At 56.9% G+C, this 16,959-nt stretch overlaps 2 protein-coding genes across 8 annotated transcripts; one reads left to right on the top strand and one right to left on the bottom strand.

Annotated features, from left to right (window-relative positions):
• The first annotated feature begins 4,272 nt into the window (after positions 1 to 4,272).
• ATXN7L3 (ataxin 7 like 3) lies at positions 4,273 to 12,102 on the top strand. 4 transcript variants are annotated; one of them, XM_032396524.1, is made up of 13 exons: positions 4,273 to 4,303; positions 5,662 to 5,772; positions 6,068 to 6,200; positions 6,399 to 6,570; positions 6,749 to 6,846; positions 7,038 to 7,060; positions 7,369 to 7,435; positions 7,588 to 7,673; positions 8,000 to 8,068; positions 8,338 to 8,381; positions 8,656 to 8,727; positions 8,821 to 8,978; positions 9,092 to 12,102. In XM_032396524.1, exons 2-13 carry the CDS (start codon positions 5,722 to 5,724, stop codon positions 9,238 to 9,240), a joined length of 1,122 nt encoding a protein of 373 aa, XP_032252415.1. In that variant the 5' UTR covers positions 4,273 to 4,303; positions 5,662 to 5,721; the 3' UTR covers positions 9,241 to 12,102. The 4 variants fall into 4 exon arrangements, with proteins under 4 accessions (XP_032252415.1, XP_032252416.1, XP_032252417.1 ...); XM_032396525.1 differs by having other exon boundaries at positions 4,274 to 4,303; positions 7,390 to 7,435; XM_032396526.1 differs by having other exon boundaries at positions 4,275 to 4,303; positions 7,645 to 7,673.
• On the bottom strand, positions 9,091 to 15,968 carry TMUB2 (transmembrane and ubiquitin like domain containing 2). Of its 4 annotated transcripts, none has more exons than XM_032396528.1 (4): positions 15,864 to 15,952; positions 15,191 to 15,315; positions 13,330 to 13,896; positions 12,495 to 13,079 (listed from the first exon to the last, which is right to left on the bottom strand). In XM_032396528.1, the coding sequence occupies exons 2-4, from the start codon at positions 15,223 to 15,225 to the stop codon at positions 12,713 to 12,715; spliced, it is 969 nt and encodes a 322-aa protein (XP_032252419.1). In that variant the 5' UTR covers positions 15,226 to 15,315; positions 15,864 to 15,952; the 3' UTR covers positions 12,495 to 12,712. The 4 variants fall into 4 exon arrangements, with proteins under 4 accessions (XP_032252421.1, XP_032252422.1, XP_032252419.1 ...); XM_032396529.1 differs by lacking the exon at positions 15,864 to 15,952 and adding an exon at positions 15,810 to 15,829; XM_032396530.1 differs by lacking the exon at positions 15,191 to 15,315 and having other exon boundaries at positions 9,091 to 13,079; positions 15,864 to 15,968.
• Between the last annotated feature and the right edge of the window lie 991 nt (positions 15,969 to 16,959).

The following is a 16,959-nucleotide window of genomic DNA, read 5'->3' as shown; positions in this document are numbered from 1 at the left end:
AAAGAAATAAAATGAAAAATCTGAGGGGCGCCCGGGTGGCTCAGTCGTTAGGCGTCTGCCTCCGGCTCAGGTCATGATCCCGGGGTCCTGGGATCGAGCCCCGCATCGGGCTCCCTGCTCCGCGGGAAGCCTGCTTCTCCCTCTCCCACTCCCCCTGCTTGTGTTCCCTCTCTTGCTGTGTCTCTCTCTGTCAAATAAATAAATAAAAATCTTAAAAAAAAAAAAAAAAGAAATCTGGTTACTTCTGTACTAACAACTTACATGACTCCACAAGGCCTGGCCCCTGCTTCCCATCTCCCACCTTCTCTCACCCTGCTCTTCCTAATCACTCACAACGATCCAGCCAAATGATCTCTTTTGTTCTTCAAACATGCCTACCACAGGGCCTTTGTACTTTCTGCCCCAAATGCTAATCTCTCAATTCTACACACAGCTGGTTTTCTCATCCTGCAGGCTTCAGCTCAAATGTCACCTCATAGACAGGCCTTCCCTAACAACCCTTTCTAGTGAGGCCTCCTCCTACATCTTTGTTTCTATATTTGTTTACTTGTTTATTGTCTATCTCTCCAAGTAGAGGACACCTTATCTGCTTGTCTACTACAGTAACCCCAGCACCTAAAATTGCCTGGTATACATTTGACACTCAAGAAACATTTGTTGAATGAGTGACTAAGTATGGCTGACAAGGTTCTGGGGCATCCGTTGCCCCTGCTGGCCTCTGTACCAACTCAGTTATACTAGCCGTCCAGGTCTCAAAACATGCCACACTCTCCCAGGGCCACATTCTGCCTGTACACATCACCATTCCCTCTGCCTCGAATGTTCCTCTTCACCTCACTGTCTAGTTAATTCAGGGCTCCCCTTAAAAGATCACTTCTTCCGGGTGGGGGGGATCTTCTCTGACCCCTTGACAAAAAAATGATGCCATTTGTTTCTTCAGCAGCCCGGATGCCTTCACACTCAGTCTTGTTTCATCCACATCAGGCTTTGCTGGGGTGTAAATTCCACTAGGACAAAGTCTGTGTGTCTCTCTGGCTCGCTGCTTACACCCCAGGGCCTCGCCCAGAGCCCAGACCAGCGCAGTCCTTAGTGTTTATTGACTGACTGATGCTAACTGTGGAGACCGGGCACGTTCCCAAAGAGGTCACCACCACTGAGCAGCCCAGGCCAAGGGCCGGATGAATAGAAATGATCCACTTGTAAAGGAGTTTGGTGTGAGGACGGCCACGGGTGGGAAAGTGAGGAAGGATTTAGGTAAACAGAGAGGAGACAGGAAGTCTTCCTGGGCATGTGTAAATTCCTCAGGGCAGATATACTGGGCATATTTAGAGACTGAGAAACAGATCAGCATCGTCGGAGTTGAGAATTCCTGATTCACATTTTGGAGGTTCCTGAAGGCCTGGCCTCACTTCAGTGATCTTCAGAGAGTCTCCACCAGCTGGTCCCACACTACCTACAACATATACCAAACTGAACTTGTCCTTCTCCTTATATCCTCGTATCTCCTCCTCAGAATTCCCCATCTTGGTTAAAGGTGTTTTGGGGGCTTGTCCTTTACCTCATACGCCTCAATCGATAACAAAAATCTACCTACTCGGGGCACCTGGGTGCCTCAGTTGATTAAGCGTCTGCCTTCAGCTCAGGTCATGATCCCAGGGTCCTGGGATCGAGCCCTGCATCAGGCTCCCTGCTCAGCCAGGAGCCTGCTTCTCCCTCTCCCTCTGCTGCAACCCCTGCTCGTGTTCCCTCTCTCCCCCGGAATAAATGAATGACTGAATGAATAAATAAATACAATCTACAGACTCAGCATGCCAGAATGATCTACTTAAAATTCAAGTCTGATCAAATGGTTCCCCTTGAGGACTCCTCATGGCCTATAGGGCTAAAGCCCATATTACTCAGCACACCTTTAGTCCTGTATGGTCTGACCTGCTCACCTCCTGCTGCTTCCCCACCCATTCCTATGCTCCAGCCAGGCCCCAAACTGAACCATACTCCTGAAGCTTGCTCTTTGGGATGTCTAGTGCCTTCCTGGCCTGCCTTGACCTAGTTCATCTCCCACTATAAGAAGCCGTTACTGACCAACTCTCTTACATAATTTTAACTGTCCTCCTGGCCACCCCATCCCCTGTGCATCTCTCTCGTTTTTTTGTTGTTGTTGTTTGTTTTTTAAAGATTTTATTTATTTATTTGAAAGAGAGCGGGAGAGGGGGAGGGGCAGAGGGAGAGGGAGAAGCAGACTCTCCACTGAGCAGGGGGCCCTACAGGGCTCAATCCCAGGACCCCAGGATCGTGACCTGAGCCGGAGTCAGACACTTACCTGACTGAGCCACCCAGGTACCCTCTCTCTTGTTTTTATCAGTGTTTGGCAATTATTTTCCTACAGTTCTGTCTACCCGACAAATTATAAACTTCTTGAGGAAGCACAATTGTCTTATTTCATCTTTGTATCCCAGCACAGGGCACTGTAAGATTCTTAGAGCATGTAAGAATAGCAGCTAAAATTTATAAACCACTTACAGTGAGCTAAGAATTTCACATGCACTGACTTGTCAGTGCTCACAACAACCTAATGATAGGTACTATCATTATACCCGGTGACAACAGAGTAAACTGAGGCAACAGAGAGCTCATTTGCCCAAGTTTATTTGCCAGGTCCATAGGTTTAATTCAAATCTGGTCTTAACCACTTAGGACTATTGCCTCAATACATGTTTGCCGAAGACCAAACAGCCAATGATGGTCCCCAAGTGTATGATTTAGGACTTTCCTCGTTTAATCCCCTCTTCTAAGGGGGAGAGGGCTGTCAGACCCCCGTTCCAACACTCCAGACCCAGAGAATAACCGAGACAGAAGCGCCAGTCTGGGCATCGGTTGCGGCTAGGAAAGGCCTTTCCTTTCAGGAGGTAAAGGGGGACTGAGAGCGCGCGGATCCGGGCACACCCGGGGAAGTAGCGCGGGGTCGGGGGCAGGGTCTGGCCAGTGCCAGGCAGGCTGTCCGAGAGGTGGGGGGTCCAGCGTGGGTTCCGGAAGCAGGAAAGCCGAGCAGGTGTGGGATCTAAATTAGGCTGAGGGCCGGGAGGGCGCTCCGCTCAGAAGGGCACAGCTCGGCCTCCGCCCTCAGCGGAGGACCCTCATCTCGGGCGTTCGTTGGCTCGCAGGCCTGGAGTGGGCTGAGACCCGCCCAGAAACAGGGGAACGGAGGCTCGGACGAGCCCCTTTGGCTCCATAGGTTTTCTGCCCTGAGGTGCTCACAGAGCCCCACTTCAACTCCGGCCTCTTCAGAGAAGTGGCTGCACGCTACGGGGTAAATGCCGGCGTGGGGGCGCCCGGGGGCGGGGGGGGGAAGAGCTGGGAGCCCCGAGGGAAGGGCGGGGGATCCTGGGCCGGAAGGCGTCCCAGGCTCGGCTGGGAGCCGGCGCTCTCTTTCGACGCCACCCGCTGCCCCCGCCCCGGAGCCGGCCGGGACGGCACAACGTCTCCGCCCCCAGCGCACCGCGCACCTCACCTTGAACGTCGCTCCACCCACCGCCATCCTATTGGGCCGGCCGGACCGAGGCGAGACGGCGATTGGCCGAGGTTGCTCCCGAAGGCCCCGCCCATCTCCCCGCCCCCGTCCCCGTCCGCCGGTACTTTGGACGGCGGCGTGGCGCCCCTCCTCCCCGCCCGGTCCCCGCCCCCTGGAGCAAATGCTGCCGAGCTGCGGCCGCGGGGCAGATGCACGCGCTCGGGCCCTTCTAGCAGGCGCGAGCAGTCGCTGGGCGCGCGAAAGCGAAAGAAGGAAGAGGAAGGGAGGGCGGGGGCGGGGTGTTGAAGAGGGGCGGGAGGAGGAAGAGGAGGAGGTTGGAGCGCGCTCGCGCTTGGCCTCGCGCCCGCGCGGAGGGAGGGGGAGAGGGGCGCGCGCGCGCACGCTCGCGTTCTCGCTCGCTCCATCCATCCATCCTCCGGTCGCGGCACGCGCGCGCGCTCCGGGCTCGCGCCGCACCCCCCGCCCGGGAGAGGCGGGCTGGAGTGGGGGGCGGGGGGAGGGGCGCGCGGACGGCGCGCGGACTGCGCGCGGGCGGGGTGAGGTGAGGAGGAGGAGGCGGCGACGGGACGAGAAGGGAGGGGAAGGGGCCATGGCCGCCCGGTGAGGCGGCGAGGCGGGGGGGCGGCCCGACCCCCCGGCCCCGGGCCCTGGGCCCCGGGGAGAGGCGAGGACGGACCGACGGACATGGGGCTCCGGAGCAGCCGCCGCCGCCGCCGCCGCCGGAGGACGCGGCCCTGAGAGGCCGCCGGGCCCCGGCGCGGCCCCCCGGGCGGGGTGAGTACGGGACGGAGACGGGGACGGGGGAGGGGCCTGCGGGGGGCGGGGGGCGGGGCCCGAGGCGGGGCTTGGGCCCCCTCCCCCCAGGTCTGGGTCAGCGCCCCTTCCCCTCCCCCCGGGCCGACGCGGAAACGCCCGGCTTCCCCCGGCTTCCCGGCCCGGCCCGGGCCCCCAGCTCTCCCCCTGTCTGGGTCCCCCCTGGGCGGGGCAGGGCCGGCCGGGGAGGGGGCGCGGGGCCTTTGTTAGGGAGCCAGGCCCCAGCCCCCGGGACAATAGAGACACCCTCCCGGACTCCTCTCCCCGGCCGGCTGGGGCTGTCGGCGGGCGGGGAAGGAGAGGGGCCGGGACGCGTCCCACTCTGCCCACTCTCTAGGGGTCGGTCTGTCCCGGACCGGCGCCGGCCTCGGGCGGCTCGGCTCTCCTCCCCCCAGTCGGTATGATGCAGCAGCAGTGCCGCAGGGACGGGGGAAGAGCCGAGGCCCGGCCTCCTACCCTCCCCAGTGCCCCTGGCTCATTTGTCAGTCCCCACCCCACTCTAGGCCGGCAGCTCCTTAAACTCGTACCCACCGTTCAGAGGGGCCCCGGACTGTGGGCGCTGTTTCTGAATCCTTTCGTGGGGATTCCTGGACTTTGGGGCTCTTGGAGAGACTTCCGGGCTGGTCCTGAGGGAGGGAGGGTGGTTATCTAAAAGGAGAACAGGTAAGGGGAGTGCCCACTCCCGGCATGCCATCCCAACCGGGCTCTATCCCCTCTTCTTGCTCATGGTGGCCAGAAATGCTCCTTCAGCTCTAGGTTTCTGTGGGCTCTGCTCCCCTTCCGTAGTCACAGGCTTATTTCAGGGGAAGACAGAGTGGGGTGAAGGTTGTAGGGTTCTAGGGCCATTCCTACTTCTGGTAGCAGTACCCCCCCAAGTGGACATCCTGGCTGAAAGCAGAGGTGACTCTGAGGAGAGCCTAGGGAAGGGGGGGGTGTATTTAGGAGTCTGTGCAGTTCTTTGCCACACCCTGTGGGTTTGCTTTGAGGCCTTAGAGTTCCTTCTCCTCCCCCTGCTGCATTGCACCATGGGTATCGAAGAGGGGTTTGAGTTTGGGGGACCTGGGGTGAGCTGCTGCCTCCTATAGACCCAGACTTTGACTGGTGGCAGAGTCCAGGGCCCGAGTTCAGTCCTGGGAAGGACTAGGCCGCCTTTGGGTTTCAGGCCCTGAAGGACCATCCGGACTTAGGGAGCCTAGGCCTTGGGGAGGGGTATATCCTGATGGCAGGAGTAAGCTCCGGGCAGTGGGGTGCAGAGGGGAGGTGGCGGTCTGCAGAGGTGCTTGGCCTCACACCAACACCCCCCACCCCCATGTGTGCAGCCGTGTTGCCGCCCGCTGTGCTATGAGCAGTCAGAGCGCCGTCTCCACAAGAGTTTACAAATGAAAATGGAGGAAATGTCTTTGTCTGGCCTGGATAACAGCAAACTAGAGGTGAGGGCTCCCCCACGTGTGCCTCTAGTTCTTTCTCTTGATGTCTCTACGTCGCTATATCTGGCGTTCACACCAAAGAGGAATTTGGGTAGTCAGCCTGGTTCCTTAAAGGGAATAGCCAGCTGAAAAGGCCCAAGGATCTGGAAGAAGAAAGGACGCAGCGTCAAGACGGGGAAAATGGCAAAGAAAGCATTATCTTTGGCCAGGGTGAATTGACAGGTTTGGTTGGTGAGAGTTGCTCTCAGGCCAGGGGGCCGTGACCCTCCTGACCGCGGATGTTCTCCCCTGGGCCCAGGCCATAGCTCAGGAGATATACGCGGACCTGGTCGAGGATTCTTGTTTGGGATTCTGCTTCGAGGTACACCGGGCTGTCAAGTGTGGCTACTTCTTCCTGGACGACACGGACCCTGATAGCATGAAGGATTTTGGTGAGCTTCAGGGTTGAAGGAGAGCCGTCCGGCCCCTGCCCCGGGGATCCTTGGAAGTTCCTCCTCTGGAAACTGCACCAGATAGAGCGCCTGGAGCTCCTGTGAGCCTAGGCAGGGGGTTTCAAGAGGCCACGGGCGGGGAAACAAGAGGTGAGGGTCCCCTGCCTGCCCTGATCGCCACGCCTCTCCTGTCCCCAGAGATCGTGGACCAGCCGGGGTTGGACATCTTTGGACAGGTTTTCAACCAGTGGAAGAGCAAGGAGTGTGTCTGCCCCAATTGCAGCCGCAGTATTGCTGCCTCCCGCTTCGCTCCCCACCTGGAGAAGTGCCTGGGAATGGGCCGGAACAGCAGCCGCATCGCCAACCGCCGGTGAGGGCTTCGGGCTTCTGCCGCTGCTAGACCTAGAGCTGCTGGGCTCGTCTCTCACACCTTGGGCCGCGGCATTGGGGCCTTGGTAGGGCACAGAGGGTGGCACGTGCTTGGCCTCTGTGGCCGCGGGCAGAGAGAGGTGGCCGCCTTGACCCTTTGTCTTCCCTTCCGTTGGCAGGATTGCCAATAGCAACAATATGAACAAGTCCGAGAGTGACCAAGAGGATAACGATGACATCAATGATAACGACTGGTCCTATGGCTCAGAGAAGAAAGGTGTTTGGGGATCTGGGGAAGCTGGGGTGGGTGGGCATCGGGGTGAGGTGGGCAAGTGGGAACTGGGTACATAAGGGTCACAAGTTGTTGTATTGGATGAGGATGGGAGAATGTAGCTTTGTGTGTTTCCACGGGGGTCCTCAGATTGAGAACTTAAAGTGACCCTGCCCTCTTGTTTTTGTCTTCTTCAGCCAAGAAGAGAAAATCAGACAAGGTGAGAGCCGGGGCAAGCATGAGGGAAATTTGGGCGAAGGACAGATACCCTCCCCTTTGGGCAGGGAGTCCTCTGGTATCTTGACTCAAGTCTGAGGTCCATGGGGTGCCTCTCTGGGTTTTGGGGTGAGGGTGTCTGTGGTGGGCAGGAGGGCAGCGGAGGCCTTGGGGGAGTAGGGGAGGAGGGAATATGGGTAGGTGGGCCTCTTACTGGGGAGGAAGAGGAGGAATTTGAGGATGTTTCTTTGTCAAATCTTTTTTCCTTCCCTGGGTTCTCGGCTCCCCCTTATCGTTACCCTTTCCCCAAAGCTGTGGTATCTCCCATTCCAGAACCCCAATTCCCCTCGAAGATCCAAGTCTTTAAAACACAAAAATGGTAAGTGGGGCTTGAACGATGGGGGTGGTTCTAGCTGCGTCTGCTGGGACTCATTGCTGGAGGGGGGAGGTGGGGGGCTGAGGGGGACAGGGGTGTCGAGGGAGGGCCTGTGATCCTTCTGTCACCCCCACTTCCTCTCTGGTTATTTTCAGGGTTCTCTGTCTGTACCTCTGCGTCAAACACCCTTCCCCTTCTTTTTTCTTCTTCAGGGGAACTTAGCAATTCGGATCCTTTTAAGGTGAGTAGGTGCTGCCCCTCTCAGGTTTTCTCTTGTTTTCCTTGCTGTGAGCTGGGTGGGGTTTGGACAGGTGGGGATCAGAATGCCGATGCCGGAAGCACTAGCTGGGGTATTTCGGTCTTGCATATTTATGTTCTTGCTGGGTCCTGGCCCCTCCCCGACATGCCGGTGGGATGGGCAGAATCACTGGAAAACCGCTGGGCCGGTCGTAGGCCCTCCCATATAGAGACGGATGAGAGAGACTGGTTCCCCCCACCCATCCGGCCCTTCCCCCCCTCCCTCTGGGGCTGCCTCTTCTCTGACCTGTACCTTTGGTTCTCCCCCAGTATAACAACTCAACTGGGATCAGCTACGAGACTCTGGGGCCGGACGAGCTGCGTAACCTGCTCACCACGGTGAGAGACCAGGGAAGGGGAGGCCCTTGGGAGTGGGCTGGAGCCACAGGCAGTGGTCACATCCCTGGGGGGGGGATGGTGACAGCAGTCAGGGCCACGTAGCTCGCTCTCTCTGGAATCAGGTTTCCTGACCGGTGGTGGTCTGGGACTGTCCTGGACACCTTGGGGCCACTTCTGTTTGTGCGATGCAGCATTTTTACAGAAGAGAATATCTAGTGTCTAGAGTAGGCTCCCTCCATCCCTCCTTTCAGCTTCTATTCCTCTTCCAGCAATGTGGGGTGATTTCTGAACACACCAAGAAGATGTGCACAAGGTGAGCTCAGAACCTAGAAAGGGGGCCAGGGGGCCCTCCTGCACACTCACCATGGGCATGGGTCGGGAGTACCCTTGGACTTGAGCAGTGGGGCTCCCACCCTTCCCCTCCCTCCTCTCATGGTCAGGCCTTGGGCCACAATCTGGGGGCACTCTGTTTATCCCTTCCCGGTCTGAGTCCATTCCTCCCGCCTCTGCTGAGGAAAAGGGGCTTCACCTGAGGTCCTCAGACCCTTCCTGCCTTGTCAGGCTCTGATTAATTCTCTCCCCACCAGGTCCCTGCGCTGCCCCCAGCACACAGATGAGCAGCGGCGAGCCGTGCGGATTTATTTCCTCGGACCCTCAGTGTAAGGGACCCTCCAAGGAGGGTGGTGGGTTGTGGAAGATCAGGATGATGATTGGTATCCCTAAAGCCCTTCTTTGACCCCTCTCCTTTCCAGCGTCCTTCCAGAGGTCGAGAGTTCCCTGGATAATGACAGCTTTGACATGACTGACAGCCAGGCCCTGATCAGCCGGCTTCAGTGGGACGGCTCCTCTGATCTCTCACCCTCTGATTCAGGCTCCTCCAAGACGAGTGAGAATCAGGGATGGGGTCTAGGTAGGTGATACATCTGGGCCCCACGGGCTTTCTGCCCGAAGCCAGGGTTGTGGGGACACCTGTGTTCTCCTGACACAGCCCAACCCTCCTCCCTGGTGCCTCTTTCTCTTCAGGTACCAACAGCTCTGAGTCACGGAAAACCAAGAAAAAGAAATCCCATCTGAGCCTGGTAGGGACTGCCTCCAGCCTAGGCTCCAACAAGAAGAAGAAGCCAAAGCCCCCGGCACCCCCGACGCCCAGCATCTACGATGACATCAACTGACTTGGGTGCAGGGATAGCCTTTGGCTGAGCAGAGCCCTCTCTCCCAACCCCCACCCAGGTGGCAAAGCCTGGCAAATGGACGGCTGCTGGGGGTTTGGGCTTGGGAAGCTTGGTGGGCCAGGCAGGCAGAGGATCCAATTATGCACCCCTGGGGGGTGTCAGGGTCCTCTGCAATGGAGCACGACCCCTTGGCATGCAGGACTCAGACCTGGACATATTATGCCTTGGACATAAGTTTGGTGGGGAGGCGGTTTTCCTATTTATTCTGTGAGTTACTGGATGTCCAGCTAGGCCAGGGGCCTGACCTGGGCACTGTGCCAGGGCACTGCCTGCCCCCCACCCCAGGAACTGGACTAAGCCCTGCCGAGAAGCATCGTGGCTACCCGGGAGGCTGTGGGTTGGAAGCTGAGCCTGGAGGGGGCCTCCCCCAGCTGCCCTCAGCAATGTGAATGGGTCCGGTGCTTGGAGCTGAGGGGCAGGGCTGGGCGTGTCCTGTCTGTGTGCAGAATCCTATCAAATGCCCCCAATCCCAGGGGTAGGCAGGCACAGCAAGCTGTCTGCTGAGGTGGGCGTCCAGAGCTGCCACCGCCTTCCCTGCCCCCCCACAGGGGCAGCCCTTTCCCCTCAGTCCCCATGGGCCTCCTTGGCAGCAGGAGCTGTCCTTTTGTTGTTGGGTGCCAGGAAAGGGCCTCCAGCCTCTACAGCTTCAAGGAAGGGGCAAGGGGAGGGTAGGAAGAGGGAGCTGTGTATCAAAATGACTCCCCTCCCCCTACCTTTCCTCCCTGACCCAGGGCTGGTGAGGAGTGGGGCCCCAAGGTGAGAGGGAACGGTGCTGCTTTATTTGAAATGTTTTCTTACCTCATTCCCTGCCCCAGGAAGGGGCCCAGCCTCACCCTCCTGGGGTGGCCCCATGTTCCTCCCGCCTACCCTGCCCCGCTGCCCTAGCAGGGCAGTCCAAGTTCCCAACTGCTGCTTGCTACCCCCCTCCTTCACCTTGACCAGCTTCAGTTCCTCTCTCGATGCTCCTGCCTCTGAAGCCTGCCCTGTTTCCCCTTCCTTAGCCGCTTTTAAGTTATTTATTCTGTACTTGTGGTTTGGGGCTCTGAGGAAAATCCTGATCTTTTACCTCTCCCCCTTTGCTAGGAGTTGGGGTGGGAAGAGGCTAGTCTCTGTGCTCTGGGTTGTCAGTAGAGGGGTGTCGTGCCTAGGCATTGCCCCTCTGTGGGACTATCATGCCAGTGTGCCCACCTGCCTGGTCTACATCCCGAAGAGATGTACTGTCCCACCTCCACGTGGGCACCATCGCTCCCAGGAGCCGAGCTGGAGGACTAGTCTGGGCTAGGAGCAGAGCTGACTGACACAGGGATGGAGTTGACCCTGAGCCATGTTCTCTGGCATTTGCTGGATGTGAACCCTGCCCTCTTCCCAGGAGGAGCCATCCCACATTTGGGTAGCTAGTACCCAGGACTGGTTGGACTGATTTGGGTTAGGGACCCTAGAGGGTTAAGGGAACAACGAGAGATGGGGCTGCAGTACCCCGTCTGGAACCCCAATCTCCCCCTGGGGTGGTTCTGATTGTGGCTGATGCCTGGTTACAAATTGGTTTTTAACCCAAGAATTGTGATTATTTTTTAAAAAGCCAAACAGATTTTGGCAGGAGTTAGAATAAATCCTGGGGCCTGGGCTCCTCTGTTCTTGACCCTCCAATGTCTTCTCCCTCTAAGGGGAAGCCAGAGGGAAAGGAGGATTTCAGCCAGCCTCCAGCCTGCTTCCAAATGAAGTTTTGGGAGTGGGTTGAAGGTGAAGGGAGGAAGGCCATGGGCCATTCTCCCTTCCGAGAGGCAGCTGCAGCTCAGGCCCTACCATACCCTTTACCCTCTGGCCTCTCCCTTTCCCCCCCTCTGGTTAGAGGAGGGAGAAGTGGGAAGTAGTTTGGGAACTGGTTTGTCCACATCCACTTCCCCATTGTTCCTTGGCCCGCCCTCAGGGCAGAGCCCCCTGCCCAAGCTGGGTAAGAGATGGGCTTGGTCCAGCAGGGACCCTGAGGGAGCAAACCCCTTTCCTTCTGGGGAGAGTGTGCCCCCCCCTACCATGTAGTTGAACAGGGGCTAGGAGCTCTCCACTCCCCCTCCCTCGAACAGCAGGCTGTGTGGGTTTCAATTCCCATCCTTCCCACCCCGGCTAGGTGTCGTCCACCCTGTATCCTATCATGTGTCTGAGTGTGTGTGGGGGGGTTCTGTACTAATTTCCATGGCCGGTGGCTTTTCCTTCCATGCATCACTCCCCCCCGCATGCCCAGGGGCCACCCGCCTGGCATTACCGCATGCTGGGGTCATTGGGGGAGGGGGGAGGGGCTCACGCTGTCCTGTGGTCTTGAGATTTTTATTTTTGCATATGTAATCCATCCTGTACAGGTAGCTAACTTTGTAAACGCTGTGTATTTCCCCTGCCCCCATGGCTGCTGGTGTAAATAAACTGCATCTCCCGTTGGTAGCCCGGCCTAGCCACCCTCATTACCATGTTGACGGGGGCAGAGCAAAGCCATTCTCTTCATGTCACAGAAGGAGGCTCCACAGCCACAAAATGGAACTTTATTTAGTCACAGACACTGACCCTCCATCCGAGAACCCCAGAGGCAAGGGCCTGGGGCCCAGGGCTCCATACCCAGAGCTCGTCCTTGGAGCCGGGCAGGGCAGGACACTGGCCGAGGGCCAGAGCTGTCTCTCGCTTCCAGCCGTAGGCCTAGGCTAGCAGCAGCTGTGGCTTGGCCTCTCCCACTGCTGGGGGCTTGGCTTTGTGCCCCAGTCCCCTTTCTGACTGAGCTCTATAAAGGACTATTAAAAAAAAAAAAAAAAAAAAAAAGCAAAGTGCTTTCAAAAAAGGGGAGAACACTGGAAACTATCCAGAACACAGAGAACACCCTATTCCTGCTACAGGGGTGGAGGGAGAAGGTAGAGGCGGCTAGGTGCCTATATGGAAAGCAGACACGACCTTCACTCCTGCTGCGTGACTTTAGTCTCAAAAGATGGATATTCCCTTAAGAAACAGAAAAATACTCCAGGCTCCCTACAGAAGTATGCTGGGGCCATGCTGAGCTGCCCTGGCAGGCGGCCCTGGGTACCGAGGAGCAGACATGCAGGACAATGGAAAGAGCTAGGGCCACAGCCGGGAGGACGGAGCCCAGGCTCCCCACTGAGCTGGGCTACCAGCTCAGCTCTGAACTTTAAGACCCTAAAAGGGAAGGAAGATGACATCCTCGTTTCTACCTGAGTTGTGCTTGCACAGAGATGGGATGTCTGTACCCTCGTGGACGTGAAGGGGAGGCCCTGTACCTGCCTCCTATGTCCTATGGAGGAGGACCTGCCACATCCTTTCCACCCCTCCCTCCCAAGCCCTTGGGCCCAGCTCCGGCCAGGAAAGGAGGGAGGCCATAAAGGAGGAAGACCATGCCTTTCATTTTCTCCCTATGTCCTTATCGTCCGTACATCCCAAATACTAGGAAGCTGAAGAAGACGGTGACCCCCACCAGGGAGACCGTGGCAGGTGCTGTGAAGAACTGGCGGTAATTGATACGGAAGTACCAGACCACACCCAACAGCACCACAAACACAGGCACCATGAGGCTGCCCACACTGACGCCGAGGCTGGGGGGTTCAGTGGCTGAAGAGGGGGCCAGGGAGGCTGAAGGGCCGGGAACAGCTGACCCTGGGGGTGAGCGGTGGCAGTGAATCACACAGTTGTCGGTAATGTTCAGGGAACGCAGTGTGCGGGCCGGGTCCTGCAGCAGACGGCCCTGGTAGATCAGTTTCATCTGGCCTTCTTGTCCAGGGAAGTATTTACTGGAAGGATGAAAGGATAGAAGGAAAGACAGAAGGCGACGAATGAGAAGGCAAACAGGCCTGGACCAACAAAACGGGGCAACGAGGGAAGAACTGAAGGGTGAGTTTCTAAGAAGTATCCCACCCACCCCTAGTGGGGGCTGGACCTGATACATCCCTGCCGCTCCCAGGTGGATACCAGCCTCCTCTCGGGTGACCAAGGGCTGAGGGCGTGGGGTATGAGCAGCCTCCCACTCTCCAGTCCACTCACCTCTTCAGGGCACCCACAGTATCCTCCGGCCTGGCCACAGCCAGCTCCTCGGTGTCATTGAGGAATTTGAGCCGCACACTGATGAGGCCAGGGCTGGGAGGGAGGCAGCTGCTATCCTCAGATCTCAGAGGGGCCTCTGGACTGCTGCTTTCTGGGCCCGCTTGTCTTTTGGGAAGGCCTTGGATGTCAAGCAGATGCTCAAGACTCGGCTCAATACCACCCCCAGCTCCAGGCTCCCCTGTGGAGTCTCCCCCACCTTCGCCAGCCTCTTCAGCCTTCTCATCATTACCCTCGGATGGATGGGGGAGTTCGGTTGGCTCTGGGGTGCCTTGGCCTGCCACTAGATGGTCCACATGCCCCAGGTGGAGGACGGATGTGTCTCCAGCTGACACAATGGTGCCCAGGAGCTGGTTGCTACCGCTGTCTGCTACGTAGGTAGAGAGCCAAGCTAGGACCAAGGCTAGAATCAGCACCACCACACCTGCCAGCACAGTCACCTCATTACCCACACCCTCAATGAGGGTGACATCAGAGAACTCCATGGCCTGGCTGCTGACTGGGTCGACACTGCAGGAACAAAGGGGGACAGCATCAGCAGGGTACGTGGGGTTGCAACCGGGTTCCTAGTTTGTTTCGGTCCTAACTGACTCAGCCCTGAAAGAGAATGGAGGTCAGTGTCCTATGGAAGAGGGAACAAACCTTCCTACCTCCGGACCCCTAACCTAAAGCTAAGGACTTACCCTTTGCCTCTATTGTGAAACACTAGCTTTCAGGTTCCACATCCTTCCTCTCTCACATTTCGAGCTCCCAAAGAGCGTGGATCATCAGGAAAATCTCATGGCCTTGTTGGGGCGACTGCTGCTGCCACTGGCTGTTGCTTTTTTGGTAGGTGGGAAAAAACATTTGCTCCTTTGAGCCCTGAGTTTCTCTAGGATCTCTATCACTTGCTCTGGCAACTATGCCCCCCTGAGAAGCCTCCAAGGTGGCTTGAGAGAGACCAAAAAGCCCAAAATATTTTATTTTAGGGTCTTCTGGATGCATAGTGCAGCCACTCTTGCCAGATTGTCCCGTTTGAACCCTACCTCATTCACGGTCACGTTTTCAGGTTCAGATGTCAAGAACCAAAAAATTAATTTTTCATCAGAAGCACAGTCAGACCACCCCAAAGGGACACATCTGTAGGGGCCATCAGCAGACATTATGCAGCAGGGACCGTGTCTGCCACCTCTGAAACTCTTCTGACAAGTCCCAGGGAGCTAAGGAGGACAGACACCAGAAACACCGCCCTCCTGGGTCACCAGAGGTTCGCAACTGCAAAACCACTAAGTGGAAAGGATTTGGAAAAGATTCCAAAATAGCTCTCATAATCCATATCCCTATCTCTCTTCGTGTACTGTGTAGTTTCTCCCTTGGCAGTTTCTTAGAAAGGCAGGAAGGACCTTAGAGTACCTACTCTTTCCCTCGGAGAATGTGTGGCTTTCACAGCTGTCCCCGGGGCAAATCCAATCAGATGATTATCATTAACAGGCTACTCTCACAATACCTATAAAACTTCATTATACTCTTCCACCTGTCCATCTGTCTCTACGAGACTTCTGGAAGACAAGGATCACGTGTATTTTTCTATGTACCCTAGTGCCCAGCATAATGCCATACTAGCTGCTCAAAGAATATTTGTGGAACATAACATCTGAATAGCTCCCACATCCTTATTTAGAACACGGGCCCTGGAGTAAAAAACAAAAAACAAAAAACCTGATTATAATCCTGGTCTTGCCCCTTACTAGCTCTGTAAGCTCGGACAACTTTCTCAGAGCCTCAGCTTTCTCATCAGTAAAATGGGGTTAAAAATAGTACCTACCTCATAAGGTTGTTTTGACGGTGACGGGAAATCATCGAAGCAAAATACTTAGCACAGTGTCTGGCACATTGCAATGGTTCAGTAAATAAATGGCAGCAATTCCTTATCGCTCCCACAACTAGCCCCTAATGGTAAGGATGGTTAATGTCACCCACCCTAATTCACAGACAAGGAAACTGCGGCGAACAGAAGCGAAAACGACTGGCACAGACACAGGGCACTTTCGTGGGCAGGGGCCGGGCAGGACCCCTGGTCTCCCGCCTCAGAGGCCTTTGGTGTCTCCTCAGTCTGTGGGCGACCCTGACGCGCGGTGAGGAGGGGTCCCGACCCTGCCTTTTCTGAGGCGAAGGCTCCGCGTGGGGCGGCCCTCTTCCCGCGGCGCTGGAGAGGAGTCGGTGGGCCCACCCGAGACGAAACGCTACCTGGTCCCTGGCTGCCAAGCTCAGTTCTCCCAGCCCACAGGGATAGAGTCCGGTGTGGGGGTCACAAACCATCCACACCCCTCAAACTTCGGGGCGGGGCTGGGGACGTGGGGGCGGGGCTTGCGTACGCGGGGAGTCATGGGAAATTAAGGGGAATTGGACCGGTACTGTGCCTGGATAGGGAAGGAGGTCCTCACCTGAAACGGCCAGACTAAGTATTTTGACTTCGCCAGGACGGCCCATGGACTCACCTTTCCGTAGGGGCCGGGGGAGGGGCTGGCTATCCCCGATTCTGTCCAGGGTCTCGTCTCTTCCGGCTTCTCCCGGAAGCTGTTTGAATCAGAGACAGGAAGGCCCGCCTCCGCGCTCTGCACCGATGACGTTAGTCTACGTAAGGCGGGCTGACGTAAACGTATTCTTTAAAAAAGGGACAGGTTTCTCAGCGGAAGGAGGGGCGGAGTTATTGTTGGCGGGATCGTCGCCCTCCGGGGGCGGGGCCACGCTCACTGGGCGGGACCTAAGCGGCCCATCGGTGAGGGGCGGGACTACATGGGGTTGGGGGAGGTGCTTGGGAGAAGGCGTGGCTTCACCTCTGGAAGACCGGCGTGCGGGCCAAGCTGGGCAGAACGTGAGCGGCGCTTCCCTCGTCCCGGCTAGTTCTTCCGGCCTTGCTCCCAGCCTCCAGAGCTGATTGGATTTATTACTGCTCTGTAACGCGCATTGAGCGGGATCAGTAGGGACTGGTCTCTCTGACCTCCAAAAGTTCAACTCAGGGCTAGTCAGGAGACAGGAGGCAATTTAGTTACCGTCCGGGTGCTCCCGAGAATGCGGCCCCAGCCAGTGTGGGACCTTGGTAAATAAGGTCAGACAGAAAGCCTTTCAAAGAAGGCACGGATTCAGTGCAGGCTTAAGGCACAAGAAAAGGAGCCCAGAAAAAAAGAGGAAAAAAAAGTTCAGCTCCCCAAAACTTAGCCGGATTTTTGCAATCAAAATTCTTTCAGGGGGCCTGGCTGGCTCAGTCCAGGTGGTGAGTTCGAGCCCCACGCTCGTCCTAGAGATTACTTAAAAGATTTTGGGGGAGCCGCCCCTGTGTGGCTCAGTCCGTTTAGCATCGGGCTCTTGATTTCAGCTCACGTCGTGATCTCAGGGTTAGGGTTAGTGAGATCGAGCCTCCCCACCCAGGGGCTCTAGGCTTAGCGAGGAGTCCACTTGGTACTCTCTCCCTCTCCCTCTGCCTCTACCCCCTGCGCTCTCTCTCTCTAAAATAAAGAAATAAATCTTAAAAAAAAATTTTTTTTTCAAAAGATATGTTAGGATTTTTGTTGTTTTCTGGTGAACTTTGGATTG

Source organism: Phoca vitulina, unplaced genomic scaffold, assembly GCF_004348235.1.
Source record: "Phoca vitulina isolate PV1807 unplaced genomic scaffold, GSC_HSeal_1.0 scaffold92, whole genome shotgun sequence".
In the NCBI taxonomy this organism is placed as follows: Eukaryota; Metazoa; Chordata; class Mammalia; order Carnivora; family Phocidae; genus Phoca; species Phoca vitulina.
This window is presented reverse-complemented; position numbering and strand designations above follow the sequence as displayed.

Excerpts from the sequence above, each read along its gene's own strand:
- ATXN7L3 (XM_032396524.1), top strand. The coding sequence starts at position 5,722 with ATGAAAATGGAGGAAATGTCTTTGTCTGGCCTGGATAACAGCAAACTA. Across the intron at positions 5,773-6,067 it reads TGGATAACAGCAAACTAGAG|GCCATAGCTCAGGAGATATA; the intron begins GTGAGGGCTCCC and ends CCCTGGGCCCAG. Across the intron at positions 7,674-7,999 it reads GCAATTCGGATCCTTTTAAG|TATAACAACTCAACTGGGAT; the intron begins GTGAGTAGGTGC and ends GTTCTCCCCCAG.
- TMUB2 (XM_032396528.1), bottom strand. The coding sequence starts at position 15,225 with ATGATTTCCCGTCACCGTCAAAACAACCTTATGAG. Across the intron at positions 13,897-15,190 it reads CGTCAAAACAACCTTATGAG|TGTCGACCCAGTCAGCAGCC; the intron begins GTAGGTACTATT and ends TTGTTCCTGCAG. Across the intron at positions 13,080-13,329 it reads ACTGTGGGTGCCCTGAAGAG|TAAATACTTCCCTGGACAAG; the intron begins GTGAGTGGACTG and ends TCATCCTTCCAG.